Genomic DNA, 20,718 nt, shown 5'->3' on the forward strand with positions numbered 1-20,718 from the left:
CTGAATTTCGGACACCGCTTTTTTTTCTCTACCTCTTGTCTGTTCAGCATTTCCTACTTAATATGAGAGTAATGTATATACTTGCCCCATCCCAAGTGAGATTCAGGTCCTTGAAAACAGAGACTCTGCATATTCCTTGATGTCCTGAGGAGGACCCAGGTCCCCAAAGCAGCTCAGTGCCTGTGGTCTCCCAGTGAAGGTCTCCCAGTCTCAGTGCTGTGGTCTCCCAGAGAAGGAAGAGTTCTATGAAGGATAAAGTAATCCAGGAAAACTTCCTGTAGGAGGGAGAGTCAGTTGGGATCACAAAAGCAGAAGCAGCAAAACCCATGGCTCACAAACTCAAATGCATGTTCTAAGTTGCTACCTTTCCACACACTCTCGGTGTTCTTTTTTTTTTTTTTTTTTTTTTTTCTTTTCTTTTTTTCCCCCCCCCCGGGTATTTTTCTCTTACTAGCAAATGTGGGAATCTGTCATTTCTCATGTCTGTCTATTTTTTCTCAATTTTCTGCACTCCCCGAAAAGAGGCAAGCTCCCTGGGGGCAGATCTGTCTGTTTGCTTTGCTCGCTGGTGAATCACTGGCACAGAGAACAGTGCCTGATACACAGCAGGCGCTCGGTAAATATCTGTTGAATGACTAAATGCCCGGAGATGCCAGGCAAGCGGCATGAATGAGTGATGCGGGCTTGACAGGGGCGTATACATGCATTGGGATGTTCCTCACTTCTCCAAAGAAGGGTTCTTTGTTGTAATTACTTAAGCATGTTCCCTCAACTGCCTTCTTTTCTTTTTAATTCTGTTAAATATTTATTTGTTCATTATTTTTTTAGTAACAGTATAGATACACAGGTGTGTGTGTTGTTTGTTTGTTTGTTTTACTGTGATAAAAAGAGCTCTCCGAATGCAAGGGTAAATGCTGGTTCCAATCCAGTCCATTCCTCGGATGGACCCAGTCCATCCCTCGGTCCCAGTGATGACATACAATGGGGGGGGACTGGACCAGAGAGGTAGTCCCCTGCCTGGATGGGCAGCCTCCACTCTGCTCCTGTGGTGTCACCAGAAGGGAAAAGTGGGCGGGTGTTGCCACAGCTGCCCATTTTTCACTTGAAGCCAGACATCTGCATCTTTATGTGAAACTTCATTACTGCTAAATGTTGGCTCAAATATTAAGCAAAACACACACACACACACACACACACACACACACACACACACACACCCCACACAAAAAGCAACAGTACGTGGGTCCAAAACCAAATTTTGGGGTTTTGTTCCCAGAAGGGTCAGTGGGGCTGCTTGGTCGTGACTCGTGTACCTCCAGGGAACGGAAATCTTGCAGGAGCCACATCCTTGGCTTTCCCTCGGCCGTCCTGGGATCTGTGCGTACATCCCCACTCCGAGACGGCGTCTTGCCCATGCCACCGTGCAGCGTCTAAATGTCACCCACATGTAGAGCAGTGCTGGCCCCAGAGCTGTCGGGGTGAGCTGTCTAAAGGAGTGTCAACTCATTGGACAGGTTATAATTTCAGTCAATGTGTTCTTGTCTTATTTTAGTTCAACATCATTTCCCAGTTGCAAACCTTTTGAATGACACACGAAATGCAAAACAACATAAAAGGTCCTCCCCGAGGCAGATCTGTGTCCGTGTAGAACTTTAATTATTCTTTTTGAATCCTCATCATCATGTGCTACCCCAATTCTGACAAAAAAAAAAAATAAGTCTGATGGGAAAGATTTGTGTCACCTGTACTCGGATTTTATTTTTTTTATGGTAGTCTTTATATTTTTAGAAGCACGGAACAAAAGGAAGGGCCTTTCTAATCAAGACTATTCTTTAGATTCAGAACGCTACACAATATTTGTGATAAACAGAAAATAACTGCTCTTGTAGTCTTCCGTGGTGACATTTAGAAGATCACGTTTGTCTTTCGGAAGTATTTTAGGTTAGGGTTTGAAGAACAGCATTGAACATCCTTGCTGGGCGGGGGAGGGGCAGGAGCCGGGGGAGGGCTTCGGGAGGCACTGGGAGGCAGGAGGTTAAAAAGCGACATTTTCGCCCAGGATGGAGAGGCTGGATTTAGGTAGATTATTTTCTTTGATAGGGGAACTGACCTCCTGGCAGAAAACACCCCTGGTTACCATTTCCCAGAGTCTCAGGAGGCGAAGCGGGGACAGGGCTGGGGCCCCGCCTGGTGGCAGGTGGGCTATGCTCAGAGGCCAAAACCAAGTCTCGTCTTCCCTCTCCGGGCTCATCAAACAGTCCATATTAGATGAAATCTGAGCCCCAGAGAGCTCCATTTTCTTTGAAAGCTATCCAGGATGGCCTCTAAGCGCCAGACCTAAAAACAATATCTTTAGAACCACCAGCCATAATTCAGCGTGATAATGTAACTATGTTCTTGTCTTAAACCTGACAGCATGTCAAGTTATGACAGACATAAAGCCGGGGTGGGGGGTGGGGGACGGTGGCCGTGGGTGCGGGCCCCCAGGCTGGGGGTGGGGGCTGGTAGGGGCTCATGCAGTGGTGGCAGGGGGAGTGGGGTGGGAGGGGAACCCTGGCCATGTCATCTGACACCACCTGTGCTCATGGCCTTCCCCTCCAGGTCAGACCCTCCTCTCCAGGCTCCTCTCCTTGATGAATTTGTATTTTAAACGAAAGCACTTTGAAACTGTCCCCAGCCAGTGGGCAGCGCCCTTGGGTTCACATCCCGTGCTCCTCGAAGGGAAGATTAGAAATAAGTTGCTGGCTCCTGCATTTAGACGGAAACCTTTAGTAGCGAAAACTAGCTCACCATGAACTTCCCGGCTTGAAACGCCCATTTTTCCCGCTGCTGCGAGCCAGAGACTTCGTTATTTCCACGGGCTTTCAACGGACCCTCAGGCGGACGGGGGATTAGAGCTCCTGTTATACGTTTGGGTGTTTGAGGGCAATTTGCTGTCATAAAAGCTCTAAGGACAAAGCAGCTGTACTTGCCCCAAAGAAGGGGGCTAATCACGCAGATTTAAATGGTGTTTAGGGGAAGCAAAAATCTCAGAGACATCAGCAAAGTTCAAGCTTAATTCAGATTCTATGAACCCACATCGGAGAGGTCAAATTACCTTTCGACTGTTTGGGGAGCCTAATGCCCAGAGACCCATCATTTCCCCTGGGGCTGCCCCGACTAGTTCTGGGCCACAGCGGGCGGGACCTCCTGTCCACCCACCAGCCAGAGGTGGCCGCTCCGTGTCAGCTGTTGGAAACCCCAAGATCTGGTGCCTTGCTAGAGAAACATAATAGACAGCTTAGCTTTCACACCTCTTAGGAGTCTTTTTAAAAATAGTCCCTCTAGCGGGAGGCTTTTTTGGGTTGCCGAGCTTTACACCTCTGTATTTTCAGGCTGTCTGGGGAGGGTTTTTAAATCCATTGCTTGCTGCGGTTGGAGGCCCGGCTGCCGGCTGCCGGGAGTCCCTAAGTGAGGAGGAGGCCAGGTGTCTCTGGTGACGCTTCAGGGAGAAGCAGCGGACTGTGGGACAGAGGCCTGTCCTGCGGGATACCTGGGGATGGAGGGTCAGAGAACCAGGGTGGCCTTTTTGCATTTCTCTTCTGAATGACTCTTCAGGAGTTTTTGGCTCTGATGGGCCTGATAAGCTCTCCTTGGGCCCCTGTGATTTTAGGGCCCCAGAGTTCTTCTCCCCATTGTCAGCAACCATTGCATCCTTTCCCTTGCTGAGGCCAGAAATCTCAGGGTTGCTCTTGACCTCTGCCTTTGTCTCCTACCGCTATCCATTCTGTCACCAAATCTGTGGATTCTGCCTTCCAGATACATCCAGAAAGTCTATCCCTTCTCTTTCTACCTCCACTTGGGCCACGCAGGTCCCAACCAGCATCACTTCTTTACGTGGATTATGAATGGCCTCTTGGCTGGACCCCTGCTCCCACCCACTCTCAGCACCCTGGCCAGAGTGACCATCAGCTGTCAAATCAGATCTTGTCACTATTATGGTCAAATCCCCAGGGCTCCCACTGTCTGGTCCATGGCCAAACCCCCAACTCTACATCTTGCCTCCTCGCTTCTCTGCACCTGGCCCACTCGGCTCTGACCACACTGGTTCATGGCTGGGCTCAGGCTCCTCAGACTCCTGCCTCAGGGCCTTTGCACCCGCTGCACCCTCTGCCCCATCTCACCACACATCTGCATCCTTGCTCAGTTGTGGCCTCGCCTGACAGCCTTTCCTGAGCCCCCACTTAGGATCTGGTCCTTCCTGCTTTAGTCTTCAGGTAGAGGCAAATTCCAGGGTCTTCTTTACCACCCACACATTACACCCTCACCATTCTCCCTACCCCAACTAGAATGCCACCCTGTGAGGGTCAGGGTGCTGTCCGCTTTGTTTGAATGGACCTCCAGCCCCTGGAACCATGCCTGGCCCCATGGGTCCTCAGTGCATACGGTACACTGGGAGTCCTGGGGCTGCTCTGGGAATGGGAACCAAAGCCCGGAATCATCCTCTAGCCCTGGGAAGCCCTTAGCACAGACAGTGGTGGCTTCCTGGCTGGTGGCCTTCTTACTATCCTGCACTTGTATTATTCTTAACGTGGAGATATGATCAACTACCTAATGGCTATCTTTTAGGGGAAAACAAACCAGAAAAAGGCCAATATCTGTGGCAAGATGCATTATTTCAGACGTTTGACTTGAACTGTGTCTGTGAAAATTCGTAGTGAGGAAGTCAACAGAATTATGGGTTTGTTAAGGAGCAGAGCTCAGCGCAGCCCAGCCATCTGGGCCTGTACTCTGAATGCCAGGAAAGCAGCCAGGCCCAATGAGCCCAGGCTGAGGGCTCGGAAAGAGGCCAGAACTCAGGTTGGGCCCAAGGTGAGCGCAGGTGACTGGGCCCAGGGGACTCTGCCTATCACGTGAAAAGGGATAGTCATGGCCCTGAGAGCGTGACCCTTCATCTGACCTAGCCCCACAGCTGGGAGTCATTAGCCACTTGACGGATGGAGGCCCAAGAAATGTTTGATGTAAAAAATCACAGGTTTGGGTTTCCCAAGTGATGATACCTTTCCAGACCAGGTCCAAGAGAAGAGTCAGCCGACTGCGCTGGCCCTCTTACGTGTCAACAGCCAGGAGAAATGATCATTAATATTATAAACAACTAGATGAAGATGCTGCTGCTGATGATACACAGTATTATTACATCACTGTTATTCTATATTAATTATTATATTAATATCTTAGCTCTTATTATTATAAACATTAGAAGCAAGCATTTATGACATGCTGTCTCAGGGCCAGAAAGTGTGCTAAATGTTTGCTCTGATTTGAATCACTTCAGTCCTCCTAAGCATTGTGTAAGCCTGGCCTTAGTGTACCCACCATGCAGGTGAGAAAACAGTGTCAGGAAAGTTTCAACGTCTATTCCTGGTCCTACAGCTGAGAGGTGGGGGAAGCAGGCTCCAAAGCACCCTCTGCGTAGGGGGCCACCTTTGGGAGCCCTCCAACTCAGTACAGACTGCTTCTAGACAGAAACACGCTCTAGACCCGACGTGTTCTCCGGGGCTGTTTCTGGCCAGGCAGCCGTGCCACAGACGCTGTGTGGGAGAACGACAGGGGCCTCCTGGGGCCGGGAGTGGGGGCTGGATACACGGGGCTGAGAAAGGTCTCCTGACCCATTAAACACCATGTCTTAGGACATTCTCAGTTTTTTTTTTTCTTTTTTTCCAAAAAATGGCAGCTGTGCTAGCACATTGAAAGGATAGAAGGGGCTAAAATATTTTTAAATGATTTTTTCCGCATATAGGCAAGAGGTTATATCGCAAGTTCAATGCTAATTACAGTTATTTACCAAGAAAAAAAAATCGATGTGAAAGGGAAGGAAATTTGGTTCCAAAAAAAACAAAAAAAATAGCGTGCTTGTTTCTGCTGCCCGGTCCAATCGGTCCCTGCCGAGGGGAGCCAGGCAGGAGCTGTCTCTGGCTGGTCCACGAGGGGCTGAATAACTCACAGGTGTCACACGCACAAAAGAATTATGCCCGTCTGACCTATGAGGGCATAAATCCTGAGTCTCTGCTTACGGCCAAGAGATGTGTCTTTAAGTGTCACCGAAAATTTAGCATTTTTTCCCCTCCTCATTGTCTTCTGCAATTTTGTCAGATTTATTAAAATAAGATTTTCTGGGGGGTTATTTTTTTTTTTTCTTTTCACTGGTAGAATGTGCTCTTTAGTATCATTTTACATAATTTAATACAATTTGTTCCATCCATTGATTTTCATGGGGATACAAGCTGTTCGTTTGTGAGAAAGCTGGCATAGGCCTGAGTGTTGGCAAGGAGGCCGGTCGAGGGGCAGGTCCCGGCTCCCGAGTTCTGCGGGGGCTCCGGCCATGCTGCAGCAGGGTCTGCGCTCGGCTGGCCTCGGAGGCCCCGCGAGGACCCACGGGGGTGCCTGGAGGAGAGCAGCGTCCGCCCCCGGGGCTGGGGGGTGGGGGGGAACCGCGGGCGCCCTGCGTGGCGGGAGGGGCTCTCTGGATGTGCAGCCTGACGAGAAACACAGGTGTTTCTTAATTACTCGTGCAGAAGGGGAGGGCGGCCGGCGGGGGGAAGAGGGGGGCCTGCCCACGCCAGAGGCGACAGCCTGGCCAGCGCCCACCCTCCCGCGGCCATCAGGGCCAGCTCTACCCTCGGCCGTGAGCCCCCACCCCCCGCGGCCTCTTTTGTTAAGTGGGCCCGTGGATGGTTAAGGAAGCCGTCGGACTCCGGAAATGTGCGGAGGGAGGGAGGGAGGTACCATCCTCAGACTGCTGCTCGTGGGTCGAGGTACTGAGTCCCCAAGGAATGGAGGCTCAGCTAATTCTTCCTCTTGGTGATTCTCGTCTGTGAGCCCATCCAGTCCCCCTCCTGCACCCAGCTCCCTGGGGACCTCCACCATCCAGCTCCCTGCAGGTGACAGACAGACACCTTTGTATACTTTGTACAAAGGTTGGAGGCTGGAAGACAAGGGAACTGGGTTCCAGCCCTGTCTCCATTGTGCTGTGTGACCTGGGAGAGGTTACTTCACCTCTCTGGGCTCTGGTCTGCCCTTACGTAATGACTGTCGAGCCCTCTGCAAAGAAGAGAGGATGACAACAGCCCTTTGGGCTCTCAGAGTCTATAAAACTCTGAGCTGCCAATGACCTGGGCTTGCTTCTCTTGCTTTCCTCTCCCCACACCATATGCCTCTCTAGGTAGCCTGAGACAGCCGGGAGAGCAGTAGCGAGGAGAGGTCATGGTGTGTGTGGGGTGGGGCATGATCCCTGTGGCGGGGCATGGAGGTGACCCACAGCTCCCCACTGCTGGGTGGCCTGTCAGTGCCGCAGGAGGGGCGCACACTCTCCTGTCTTTGCTGCTGATTCTCTGGGCCCTCCGTCACCCCTCTGCCCCACACCGGGGTCACCCCTGCCTGCCTTCAGTTCCAGCGGGGAGGGCTGAGACAGGGCCTGTCATGTCACACAGACTGACAGGGATGCAGCCCCTCTGGGGGGGGAAGCCTCTCTGCACGAGGGTGCCCCAGACAGTGATGAATCGTCTTCTCCTCACACCCCTGGGGGACCGCTAAGTAGGCCAAACGAAATGATCTGAGCTGGCCGCTGGCCAGGGCGGCAGGGCTAATCCTCGCCCTTGTGGCAGAGCCTGAGGCCAGAGGGTCTGCCAGCAGTCACAGCCGCCTGCTACAGCGCTGGCCCTGCCACCATGCCACCACCCAACGGCCTCGGAGGCCCCCTGGCTCCTCCCAGTGCTCCCCCTTCTTCTCTGGACATTCCTGAGCCCTCACAGAGCCCCCAGGTTCCCTGCGCCTGCATCCGGAGAATGTGGTACCACATAGCTCTCGTCTATCCAGGAATCACTCCTTGAGCTCCTCCTGAACACCCGCACCTGTGGGATAGGGAGTTACGAGGCAGAGCGAGAGGACACTGGGCCTCTCTGCTGCTGCCCAGTCTGGTGCTTAGACAGTGCCTGGCACAGGGAGGGCTCCCAGTCCCCAGGTGCTGTGAGCCCTTATCACTGAAGGCCAGGCAATGGACTGGGCACTGGACAGGGATTACCTTCCAGACACCTGTGGCAGTCTTATGAAGCCGGCATCCTTATTTCTTCCATTTTATACGTAAAGGGCTGAAGCTCAGAGAGGTCAAGGAATTTGCTCCAAGTTGCAGAGCAGATGAATGAAGACAAATGAGGAACTTCGTGTGCACTGTCCTGTCCCCCAGCTCTCGTAGGCTCTGGCCCTGCTTGTGGCCCCCGAAGCCGCTAGGAGTTTTTTTCTGCCCTCCCTTGCTCCTGTGCCATTTATCAACCAGTGCTCTCACCCCATGCATCCCACGCTCACTCAGTTTCCAGCCCTGGGCTGAGCAGGTGAATGCCAAGGCCAAGGGGAAAGAGGGACAGGAGCACTCCAGGGAGGGCTCTGCCTCCTACTTCTTTGGGGAGGCAGCACTCTGCCAAGGAGGTGAGCCTGGCTGCCTCCTGACTGTGAAAGGAGCAGACACACAGGAAACACTGGGGTGGTGGTGGTGGGGGTCATACTCGTGACAAGTTCATCTGTCCAGGCAGAGTGTGGGAGGCTCCGTGGGTCTGGGAGCACCTGGGGCTGCAGCTGCCCCCCAGGCTGGGCTGGGCCGCTGGGGGGGGGGGGCTGAACCAGGGCCCCGCAACAATGATGAGCACATCCTGCAGGCTTCCTTCTGCCCAGCGCCGGGCCGGGTGGGGGTCCTGCTCTTGGGAAGCTCACACTCAAAAACAGGGCGGGTGGGTGGGGGGCAGCCCATGAGCCTGTAAACAAACAAAGCTTGAAATCAAGAGCCTTTCAAGTAGTAGTGTCTTAGGAAGAAAACAAAGGAAGGGGATTAGTAGAGATCTGTAGAGAATGTTCATTCATTCACACATTCATTCCTTCATTATTGAACGATGTTTATTGAGCACATAGTATATCTCCGGCACTTTCGCGATAAAGGGATACATCAGTAGATAAATAGCCCAAACACTCCTATTCTCAGTGAGTTGTCCTGTGTGTGCATGCGCGTGTCCGTACTGAAGTGGCGGTGTGTCTGGGCACACGAGAACCTGGGTTCCCTGGAAGCCAAAGGAGACTCCGGGCAGAAACAAGAGCGGGCCTCCAGACCCTGCCAGCTGCTTCTGCTAAGAGGAAGCTTTGAAGAATCCTCCGTTCTCCAGAAAGCTTTCTTTGGCGCAAACGTCTTCTCTTCTGCCTGCTCTTCCCATCTGAGGGGCTGCTCCTACCTTCCAACACGGCCTAGGTCACTGTCAGGAGTGGCCATGGGCCCAAGGTGAGCAGAAGCGCCCATCCCAGGGCTTCAGCGTGGGCTGGCCTAGGCACCACGGGGAGGCTCCTCTCTATTTCTCACCCAGCCACTTGCTGAAAACCTAATTTGCAAATGAATCACATTTCCCCAGACCTTCTGGATCAGAAAACAGAGGTAGCCAGGCCTGTTCCAGAAGACTGTCCAGAAGAGAAACCCTAAAAGCTTCTGTGGACAAAAGGATGCCTGCTGGCCCAGTCTCAACGCCCTGTCTGAGCTCCTCGCTCGAGGTGCAAGGCGTGGTGGTGGGTGTTTGGAAGCCTCTCCTGGAAGCAGAGGCTCCAGGCTCCATCCCAGCGAGAGCTTCTGGAGCAGGGGCTGAGCTGGGCAGCCGGGCACTCCTGGCCGGCTCTCTGGATTGGTTCTCCTGGAGCCCCTCGGAAGCAACCAGGAGCCGTCTCTCCCCTCCCTGGCCATCTGCTTGGAGCATCTGGTGATCAGGTGCAAGCCCCACACTGGAGCACTCAAGCTGAAATGTGCAGTCACCTTGCCGCCCACACTGGCTTTGTTACGCCGCCAGGCTGCCCTTCTTTGTGTTGGGGAGGACGGTTTGGGGATGGAAATCCGACTGCCGGTGCCGGGAGCTTGTCCTGGCCGCGCCGAGATCCCGCAGCCGGTGGCTGGCCCAGCCTCAGCCCCGGCTCTCCCCTCCCACCGGGGTCTGTGGACACGTCTCTGGTGAAAGGCTGGGGCTTTCGGGAGAAGAGAGAAGCAAGGATCCTTCTTTGATGTTCTCTTTAGCCAGCTGGGAGGAGCAGGTCCCACATATTTGGATCCTGCCCTGAAGGAGGAAAGCTCATGGGGTTTCTCTCTGTCCTGTTCATTGACCAAGGGAATAGGGGGTTGCTCTGGAAGCCACGGGTGGCCCCAGCGAATGGTGGCTCTGGAAGGGGAGATGCTCGGGGGCCACCCGAGAGGGAACGTGGGGAGAAGACCTGCTCCAGAGGGCAAGAGTCCCTCCCCCATCCCAACCCGGAGCCTGGAAGGGCCATGTGGGTGTCGGTACCGTTGAAAACCTCCTTCACGTCAAGCTGGAGCTCTCCTAGCAGAGCACTCGAGGAATAATGTGGGGCAATTCTCCTCGAGAGAGGGCGCGTTTCTGTTTCTGAGCCTTGAGGACTCAGCCGACAGCTAGAGACTCATTGCAAGAAGAGGTGTCTTTGTTTGCCCATGGCTCCCAAGGATACCTCTCCGAGCAAACAGAGGGCTGGCCCGTGGGGTGCCAGAGCCCATGGGTACTGCATTTAGAGGTTCCTCTTCTGGAGGGAGTCCAAGGTTAAAGGCTTTGGAAGCTCTTCCTGAAAAGAGAACGGGATCCCGTTTGAAACTCTTAAACTATGAGCAAAGTTTATTGGAAAGAGTCTCCTTTATTTGTTTTTAACTACTAACTTGGTGTGACCTCAAAGGCCACAGTGATGTCCTAATACATACTGGGGATGCCTTATGTGCTCCTCTTTCTAGATTAGCCCTGGACAGCATTATTCTGGAATATTCTCACATGAAGAAAACAATTCTCTAAAAATAAGAAGCCCTTCCCAGGTCCCGGTAGATGTGTCTTCACTCCTTCCGATAAGCTTTGAGGTGCTCACTGTGACTGACAATCCTTCTGCCGTGGCCAAAGCCACTGCCTACTGGTGTTGGTGCAACATTTTGTTCTTGGGAGGTACAGAGAAAAAGCAAAGAAGTCAGAATCCCCATGTGACTCATCAGCTGGTCTCAATCTCCAGCTATTTTCTTGAGATGACGGGGAGGTCTGAATGCCTGGGCATGGGAGCAGGGTGCAGGTGAGGCCGGAAGAGGGCCCCAAGCAAGAGGAGGGCCCCATGACGTCACAGGCACTGTGACTGCTGCGTCACCCATGGCGTCCCCGCCTGCCTCTCTTCTCCGAGACACCATTTCACTTCCAGACACCTTGGTGATTGAAGAGAAATAAATGGTCAATTTTAAGGCTGAATTTCTGGAAACTTGAAAAATTTTATCATTAATCCACTGCCTTCGCAGGAATATAGGAGAAAATCCTTAATCTCAGATCCTGGCACGAGAGCTGAGATTGTTCAAAGGTACAGAAGACGCCGCTGTTCGCTTCAGACATAATCCAGCTTTTAAATGTTTCCGTATGATTGCTTTGGTATGTCAGTATTAGATTTTAAACACCCCCCAAGGGTCTTTGATTATAAAGATGTGGTCTTTCCCTCCCCTTTGCCCAGGACAGGCGTGGAACATGTGTGCTATTTCCCTCATAAAGCATGTGCCCACGCTCTGCCTGCCCCCACCCGCCACGGACGTCCTTCCCGGGAGCTGGGGCTGCGGGAAGGGAGAGTCCATTCCGTCCCTGTGCTCGCTTGGCAGTGCATCCCTACTGGCATTAGAGTCCCAAATGTCTTTCTCCCCCACGTCTTGGTTGAGCATAAAGATGAGGTCCCATTGGCTTAAGGCGCGGTGCTGGCTTTCTCTGACGGTTGTGCCGTAAGTTAGCAGGATACGTTTGACAGTAATTTAATTTTCATTGACAAATGCTGTCATAATATTGAGAAGAAAGTGATATATTGTATCAACAGTAGTGGTCGACGCTCAGCCAGTCATATGGACTGGGCGAGCACCATATGCTTCTACCAAACTTGCCTTGGAAAGCTCTGGCTAAGAACTTGACAAGCTTAAGATACCAGTCAGGAAAAAAGATTAGCCTTGAGAGGTTCTTGCCATGTTTCCAGTTTCCTGGAGGAGAGGAGGGGCCATCTCCTGGGGCAGCCACTCACCATCACGGGTAATGGCTAGGCTTTGCCAGACCCCTGCTCGAGGGCTTTCTTTTACGGTACCCTCAAGGTGCTGCCACCAAGCCTCTCCCCAGCGCCAAGCAGCCACACTGATCTCCGGCTGACAACCAGAGTAATCGAAAGCCCCGAGATGTTAAAACACCATTGATTTCCTGTTGGTTTGTGTTTGTCCTGGCCGTGGTTCCCTCCACTTAATACCAGTGGATGGTGTGTCCGTGTGTGCAAATGAGGCCAGGACCCAAGTCTGGCCCGTGTGACGAACTCAGACAATCCAAGCATGAAGGGGATGGGATGTGGGTCTTGGGAGCCGTAGCTCATGATGTTTGTCTCTTTTCTGGGCCAATCGGAAACGTGAGTAGATTGTGTGTGTTTGTGGTACCTGCGGGTGCGTGTGGGTGTCTGACTGAATTCTTAGCTGAAACTTCAGCTAGGTGACTTGACCCGAAGTGTGACAAAGTCGCCCTTGCTCTGTTTTCTTAGCCTGGAGCTTATTTATATTTTAATTTGGTGACTGTACTCAGAAAAAGCAACAGATGAGTAAAGTCAGGAACAGTCTGAGAGAGAAGAACGCAGTGTGTGTGTGTATGTGTGTGTGTGTGTGTGTGTGCATGCGTGCAGTCGTACACACATTCAGGGACACCCCATCCCTGTGTACATTCGGCTGGTGTCCTTGTCTGCTTTGCCAAATATGTGGGGACCTTCCATTCTCTGAAGGATTCCCATCCCAAACAAGGCTAAGTAAAGAAACAGGCATATGGCACGTATTGGAGATGACTCAGCATTGGCACAGTCCATCCGCTGTGGTGAACAGGTATCTGGAAAAGACGGCAGTCCCATCCTACTCCTTTTGGAGCTTATCATTTATTTGGATTTTGTTGTTGCTTTGTGTTTATTGTTATCTTAACAAAGAAGGGAGAGGATGCTGTTCGCAGAACTGGGCACTGGTACAGCTCCTCTCCAAGATGGCTCCCTGCCTGAGCCCGGAGCCGTCCTCCTTGCAAGGCATTCTCTTCCCGCACCCCGGGATGATGCCCAGCTCCCGGGCACTCCAGCCAGGACCAAGGAGTTCCTGAGGGCTCCAGTGGGGGCATCTCAGCGTAGATGGCCCTCTGGAGGCAGTGAGAGCTCCTGGATGTGGCTGAGGGTGTCCTTGGTCTCCAAAGAGAGCGTTGACTTGAAAAAGCAGGGCAGATTGGAGGAGCAGCTGCCCTCCTTGCGGATGGCATCCGTTGGTGGCTGTGGAAAGAGGAGCTCCGGACTGCCTCCCATTACCATTTCATCACGCGACAGCAGATCCATACACAGTTCCATACGCTGCCTCTTGGATGGGGTTTCCAGACGCAGCAGGACACGCGGAGAGAGCTCACCTCCTCTTCTGCCTGCTGGAAACCCAGCTCCCTGCCATGTGGCGTTTTCTGAGCCGGTGGCTTCAGGCTCGCTCCGGGCAGTCCAGATGATGGGTGCAGCCCTTCTGTGGGCCACTCACGCTCTGTGCAAGGTGCCAGTGGCTGTGACATTTTCCAGAAGAGTCTCAAGGGAGAAGGTATCCAGAACAAGACCACCTAAAGAGCATTTTCTTACTCGGGTACCTGGCCTTTGTGGTCTTGCACAGTGCAGTCACCTACTTCAAAATGATGCAGCCATTAAAAAAACAAAACAAAACAAAACAAAACAAAAAAACGTGGTGACCCTCTAGTAAGAGTTGGCCTTTCTTATCTCTGCCCAGCCACCAGCATTGCAGTGATACAGGAAACGAGATGATCTGGGTCATGGATGGAGAGGGTGTGAGAGTGGTAACCCTGTATGCTGATTCCGGGACGGACGCCCACCATCCCCCTGATGGAGGGACACCGTCCCCCCGATGGAGGGACCGGAGGCCCTGCTACATGGTGCCAAGGGCTGGCTTCCCCCTCACCAGGCTTCTGCCTCCTCATGGGTAGAGTACGAGGGTTGGGACGATTCCCTTGTTAAATGGTCATGGTTGTGCGTGTTCTCCCAGCAAAGAGCTTCCCCTCTTGACCAACTCCGGATCGTTTCCTTATCATTCTCTATGGTATTGAAAGAGAACATTCCACAGGACAACATGATTCTCTCACCCCACGCACAGGGGAAGAAGTCCAGGAGAAGTCAGGGCTGGCTACATGGCCACAGCAGGTATTTCCCCCAGGGCAGGGTGCTTTCTGGAGTCCTTTGCAGGTTCTCCTGGATCTCCACGGTGCTGTGCCCTCTGGTTTTAGAATGTTCCTCTGGTTGGGCTGCTGGCTGCCACCTCTCAGTTCCGGCATTCCAGAGTGAACGTTGGTCTCCTCCTTTCAAGGTAGTGCCTTCCTGCCAGTGGGTCTTTGCATCAGTGGTTTTAATGCAGGGCTCTCTTCCCCAGACCCCTACAGCTGGACCCTGGGAAACACTTTCCATCTGCTTCCCAAATCTCCAGAAGTGGCATTTTCCCCCCACACAGCTCCTGCCCTCAGCCTGCCATCCATAGCCAGCAGCCTTGGACTTGTACACACTGAGTCCTGACATGGCCTCATGTGCAACTTATGCCAAAGGACGTGGGACAGCCTCACTTTTACAGAGCCTGAAGTGGAAGAAGGCAACCAACCCCTTGGCCACCTCCATAGAGGAAGAGCCGATGGTCACAGTAGACCACCAACTCTCTCCCAAGAACCCCTCTGCTGTGCAGCTCTCTGCCTGGAAAGGCGGCTCTTCCGTAGCCTCCAGCTGGGTGTTGGCGTGGGGCTGTGGACCCTTCTTTGCCAGTCTGGCGAGCCGCTTTGGATAAAGCAAGCATGCGTCGCTTTTGTGCGGGTGGTAGCCTTTCCGAGCTTCCATCTCAAAAGCAACAGAAGCACACATGTAACGTCCTGCTCTACTCGATTATCGAGAAGCTCTTACTAGAATCCAGACCCAAATCTTTCTAAATCTCAGCCCCTCTTTCCTTTTTGGGTCCTTGGTGATTGCAGAATTTATTAGTTTTCTTCTTCCAGTAACCCTTCTGGTATGTAATGCTTGATTAAGCTTGTTGCCCTTCATGCTGCTGTTGGAGGGAGGCTGTGTCTTTCTCTGCGGTGGGGGTTATACAAAGCAACAACGGATTTCCAACTGTTTTGTGCAAGGGCCAGCATTATGTGGACAGAATAGATGGCCCCTTGGCTCTGCCGTTTGCTTATCTGGTGGATGTTTAGGACATCAGAGCCCAGCATAAACATCCGGGTGGCTTCCTCGTGGACCACCCAGAAGCAGCCCACGCAAAGCCCCGAAGGCTTTTCCCTGAATGCGTAATCAGATAACCTCGGGCTGGCTACCGTGCTCTCGTGCTCTCGAGTCCATGCTGCTCCTGATCTCCGGGGAAGACTGGTGTCTTCCGGATGGCAGCCCAGAAGGCCCCGTGCCTGCACACTGGCTCAGACCCTGCTCTGTTTAAACACACCTCCTGTAGCTGGCATGACCACTTGGGGGACTGTAACCTCCAAAACTCCTCGGCGTTCAGACTCTCAGGGAAGGAGACCGCGGGGACTCCCCATGAAGCTGGAAGTTAGCCACGGGCCAGACTGGCCCCAGCACTGAATTTGTATGTCTGTAGGTCATGAGCAGGGCCCACAGTTGAACTCAGCAGATGGACTCTTCTCATAGCTAACAAATTCTTTCTTCTGGGGTGTCAATGTGCTCTCATTTTTAATTTCAGATGTTGGATTTTTTAATACTAGGATTGCCCAGTTATTTATTTTATAAAATCTAATTTTCTGCCCAAATTCCCCACCTAGTCACCTATCCTCTTAAATATGTTAGGTACCGATATTCTAAAGTCTGTAACTCTTTGAGATGATATCTGGATCTCCTATGAGTTTCTTTCTATTACCTGTTGTCTCACTTATTTTTTTACCCTTGTTTTTGTTCCTTTGGCCCATTTCTTGGTGTGCCTGGAAATTTTTATTGAAGTCAAACCCCATGTATAAAAGAAAAAGTGTAGATAATTTGAGGCCCTAGATGGGCACCATCAAATAGAGTATAAGGTAAGCTACATACATAATTTTAAACTTCAGAGTCATCCCATTAAAGTACAAAGAAACCAGTGAACTAATTTTAATAAAATGTTTCATTTGATGTACTATGCCCAAATATTATCATTTGAACATGTAAACAATATAACAATTATTAGATATCCTACACATTTTCTGGCCCTAACTTTTGGAAATGCAGAGACTGTTTCATACTTAAGACGCATCTCAATTCTGACAAGGGCATATACCGACTGCGTAACAGCCCCTTGGGCCAGTGGCTGCCATATTGGACAGCATAGCAGTAGATGACCTGGGAGACCTTACTTCTGTTTCCAGGAGGCCATGAGGCTTGGGGATAGATCACCGTGAGCCAATCAGAACCCGAGCAGATTTCAAGGATTTCTTTTTCTCTCTCTTCTTATTTCTAAGTGTGTGCCGACAGAGATCATTGTTGAAATGAAAGTATGGAGTATTTGCCAGGGACCTTGTACCTTGCCAGGCCCTAGATTCCAAGGGCCCTGGCCCCTTGGACTCTGGAAAGCTCGACTTCTCTTCTCCACGTCTCAACAGTCACTCGGGAGTTCTTGGCTGCCTCGGTGGGACAAGCAACGCCCAAACCCAGCCAACTCATCAGGACCTTCTCTCCTTATTATCCAGGCCCCTCAATCCTGGCCTCTTTGATAACACTCTTCTCCCTTAAAATAATTTACACACACACACATACCCTGCACAGAGACTTTTCTGTTGCTGTTTTTCTTATTTGTTCTCCACGGGATGGTGGATTGGATACACGCCTTTTTGCCATAGCCAGAAGTGCAAGTAAACTAACATCTTCTTAATTAACTGAAACCAGATTTTTTTTTTCCCCCTGTTTGGCAATCAGCACTGTTTCAGCCCTTAAAAGAAGACTTATTTCTTTTCCTCTGGTTTAGCACACCCAAATCCCTGAGGAATAAGCTTATTTTTTCCCCCAATTCTAAGGATTGGCAAATTGAGGCATTATGAGTTTATTCCAATCCTAGTCTCTTTGTTCTCTACCCAAGAGCTTCCCAACTGCATAGCAGGGAGGCTGTTGATCTCCATGCCTCCTGAAACCCCTCTCTGTGCCGGCCCTCCACGTGGGAGCATGGGGAAATGGCAGAAGTGGTTGTGATCTTGCACAAGCCTAGGGGTTCACGGAAAGCAGGACACATGTTCTCAGGATGTTCAGTTCTCATCCAGCATCGGATGAGATAACATGTTATACCAGACCTGGGGCTGGGCCCCGTGGTGGGTGGGAGATGACGTCATTGGCTGTTGAGGGCATGTTGTGTACCTGTGCACATTAGATACCAAGACCCTCTGAGGGACATAGAAGCAGCGTTAGAGGAACCTTACGACCCTGGGGTGCCCAACACGTTCCCACAGGCGCGCAGTTCTTCAACTAGCTTCACTCTCGGTTAGCTATCTCCATGCCGGCAGACCGGACCTGCCCACGTTTGAGGTCTTATGATATTGTGAGGATAAAATATTTAAATAAAGAATTTTGTGGCCTCGGGGAGCTAACATCTTTGGCATTAACAGAAATTTTACTTCCTAATGATAAATAAAGTGAATGGAAGCTTACTTTTAATTTGCTGCTTTTGGCACCGTATGTTTTCCCTCTTTAAAAAAAGAAATCAACTTGGGTTTTCTTAATGTCAAAGCAACTTTTACTTCTTTTTTTTTTTTTTTTTCCAATTATCAAAAAGTAGGCGAAAAACCTTCAGCCATTTTTCACTCTGTGAAGACTGCCACAGTTTGGATTCGTTTCTTTTGGGTTTCTTCCCGTGTTTTTCTTTTACCTAATTGTAATCCTACTGTGCACATGACCTTGCATGTAAGATACATGTAATATGCAAATTTTCTCTTATTATTAAAACTCTTTAAAAGCACACATTTATGACTTTCATAAAAAATCTTATTTGGGATTTTAAAATTATTTCTCCTATTGTTGAATATTTAGGTGGCTTCCAGTTTTTTATTATGACAAATATAAAGCAGGGAATGTCTTTGAACATAGTGGTAGTCCCTTTCATTCCTATGTGCCCCCGACACTTAACATTATTTCTCTGGGGCAGATGACCTGACCTGGAATGACTGGATCGAATAATAGAATATTTATTTGCTCCTTACCTTAATTTTGAGCGTTGAATTTGCTCCTCAGCCGGGTAGTTGCTTCTTACCAAATATCAAACACAGTGCAAGATCACAGTTGGGAGGCTTCTGCTGGCTGAGACCCAACAGCTCCATGAAGGTGGCCAGCCCCCAGAGAGCCCCTAGCCGTGGGTGGAAAAGGACCCCGACTGACAAGAGCTACGGATCACATTACTAAGCCAAAGGAGGGCCAAGATAATGGGAGTAATGATACATTTGGAGGAAAGCCTTTGGAGGAGAGAGGGAAATAAAGTTTGCTGGAGTACCTCACTCTTAGCAGTGATTATTACTAAAGGGTCTGTTCCCGATAGGGTGTGTGTGTGTTGAATTTTGGCAACTGAATTCTATTTTCGATGCACTGAGAGCTGAATCCTATTTTAGATTGACTCATGTAAGGAACCCCGTGGTGACTCTATAAATCAGAAAGTTCGTTTGCAATGCAAATCGTCCTTTCCTAAGTCATCTCCAGCTCCCTAATTTTACAAATTGTATAGTGTAAATTTTTTTTTTAATTTTTGTGTATAGGTTTTTGCAAAGTACACTTTGGAGGACACTTGGGGTCCATTTCAGCCGTGGGACTTGCGGGGTGTGGCGGGAGAACGTTCTCTTGTTGGATCCTCCCCGGAGGGCTGATGGCTGGGTCTGGGGGATGGGATCCCTCCCAGGACCAGCAGGTGGAGGAGCAAATGCCTCACAGGCTTCAGAGGAGACTGGCAGGTGTCAGGGGGTTGGCAGGTAAAAGGTCAGAGATGAGAGAGGGGATGAAAGGCCAGGGAAAGAGGGGAGAACAGGGGTCATGCCGAGGGAGGCGAACTTTCAGAAGGAAACCTTGCTTTTGGTTAAGTGTCTGAAGGGGCTTCTCCAGCTCCAGCATCAGATTAGAATACACCCAAAGAGGGGAGAATCTGGGCTGCAGTGCACTCATATGGGGTTCAAGGAGGTGGTACAAAGTGTTTTGTCTGAGGGCGAGGCAACTGGTGGCAAGTGCCTTCTTTGAGTCCTTCCATGGTGAATAGAGTTTCAGTAGACTGGGTCTCTTTGCCAGGGTTCCAGAGAGAAAGGGGTGGGGAGAAGGGCGGTCAGCCCATTTCCTAGAGGGGCACGACTGAGGTGTGGGATTTACAATAGCCCCGCTTTGGGGTTTTCTCCTACTCTTCCCTGCCTCCACCAAGAAGCCCCTAAGCAGGACCTTAGAAATCCAACATAGCATGGAAGTCACATCTCAAATCCCGACCACATTCAAAGTATTTATAATGACTGACTTCATTTCACAAATAAAACTGGCTTTGCATAAATTAATATTTGCAATGGGCCGCATGGTGATTTCCCAAGTTCTTAGAGAGCCTGTGGCTGGGGGCGCTTCTTCTCATTGCTGAGGTCATGTGTCTAACTTTTGAACTGAGGCTGTGTCCTTCCCAGCAGCCTCGGATGCCGAGAAATGCTAACATTCACTGAACTTTGCAAGTTACTGTATTTGCTGGGGGTGGGGGGTGGCGGGTGTTTCTCCAAACTCCAGACTTCACTGGAGGTGGAAATGATAGAAGCACCCCAGGACCCCAACTTGACTTTGGGAAGATTTGGAAGGAGTCCCACGAGCCACGTTCCTGCTAGGTCTTGTTGAAAATTCACATGTGTATCAGTAATTAGTTAACAATCAAGGTGTCCTAAACTTTTATACCATTTATACAGTGTTTAATTTACATTGATTTCTTCATTTTACATGTAGTAATTAATTTTGTCTTACTGACAGATGATTCTCAATGACTGATTTCAAGAGACATTCCTGACAGGTACTTTTTAACTCTTTGTTTTCCTTCAAAAACACATTCTATTCTCCCCCGGGGGGGGGGTCTGTTAGGGGCAAATACAAAATTTGGGGGGGGCGGGGGGCAGGTTGTGTGGAAGGGGGAGGCTGGAGGCCAGTCTTTTCTTAGAGTGCATGTCCATTTAGAGGGTCTTGGCTGGATGGTGGCATTGAAAGAGCTTAAACCTCCTCCAGTTAACCCTTTGCTCCCCATGAGGGTTGGGACCCCACAGACGCTGCCTTACACAGTGTTTGACTAGATACCAGGAGGTAAGAAATATTTTCTTGCTTTAGAGGACAAAGCAGAAATCCCCATATTTGCTTTGCATGAAAAACCGGGAGGAAAATAAGGAATGAACCCAATTTAGAGGCAAGTGGGGGTTTTTTGGTCTCTGTTACTTGAGTTTTTCCTTAAGACACACAAGCATGGTAAAAGTCATCATACAGTTGCAAAAGCAAGATCATAAAATGTCAATACAGCCACAGGTACTAAGTGAATCCTGTTATTTTAATTTTATCCAGACAAAAAGTGCTTATCTATGTCCGTCATCTCTGGGACACATAGGAGGAAGGACTCTGATGTCAAAACAAGACAGGTTGCTTTCTGCTATCTTCCTTTAAAAAAAAAAAAAT

General features: G+C 50.5%; 1 protein-coding gene across 7 annotated transcripts in view; it reads left to right on the forward strand.

Moving 5' to 3' along the window:
* ZNF536 (zinc finger protein 536) overlaps nt 1-20,718 on the forward strand; it is a 419,891-nt gene that overhangs the window by 341,757 nt on the left and 57,416 nt on the right. Inside the window, exon 7 of one of the 7 annotated variants that reach the window (XM_032848410.1) lies at nt 20,032-20,071. The exons of the other annotated variants lie outside the window; for them this stretch is intronic. Within the exon in view, the coding sequence (XP_032704301.1) occupies nt 20,032-20,045 (14 nt within the window). The 3' untranslated portion in view covers nt 20,046-20,071. The remainder of the gene's footprint in view (nt 1-20,031; nt 20,072-20,718) is intronic. 7 annotated transcript variants of the gene reach the window in all.

Source organism: Lontra canadensis, unplaced genomic scaffold (assembly GCF_010015895.1).
Source record: "Lontra canadensis isolate GAN:19392208 unplaced genomic scaffold, GSC_riverotter_1.0 scaffold202, whole genome shotgun sequence".
NCBI classification, from domain to species: domain Eukaryota; kingdom Metazoa; phylum Chordata; class Mammalia; order Carnivora; family Mustelidae; genus Lontra; species Lontra canadensis.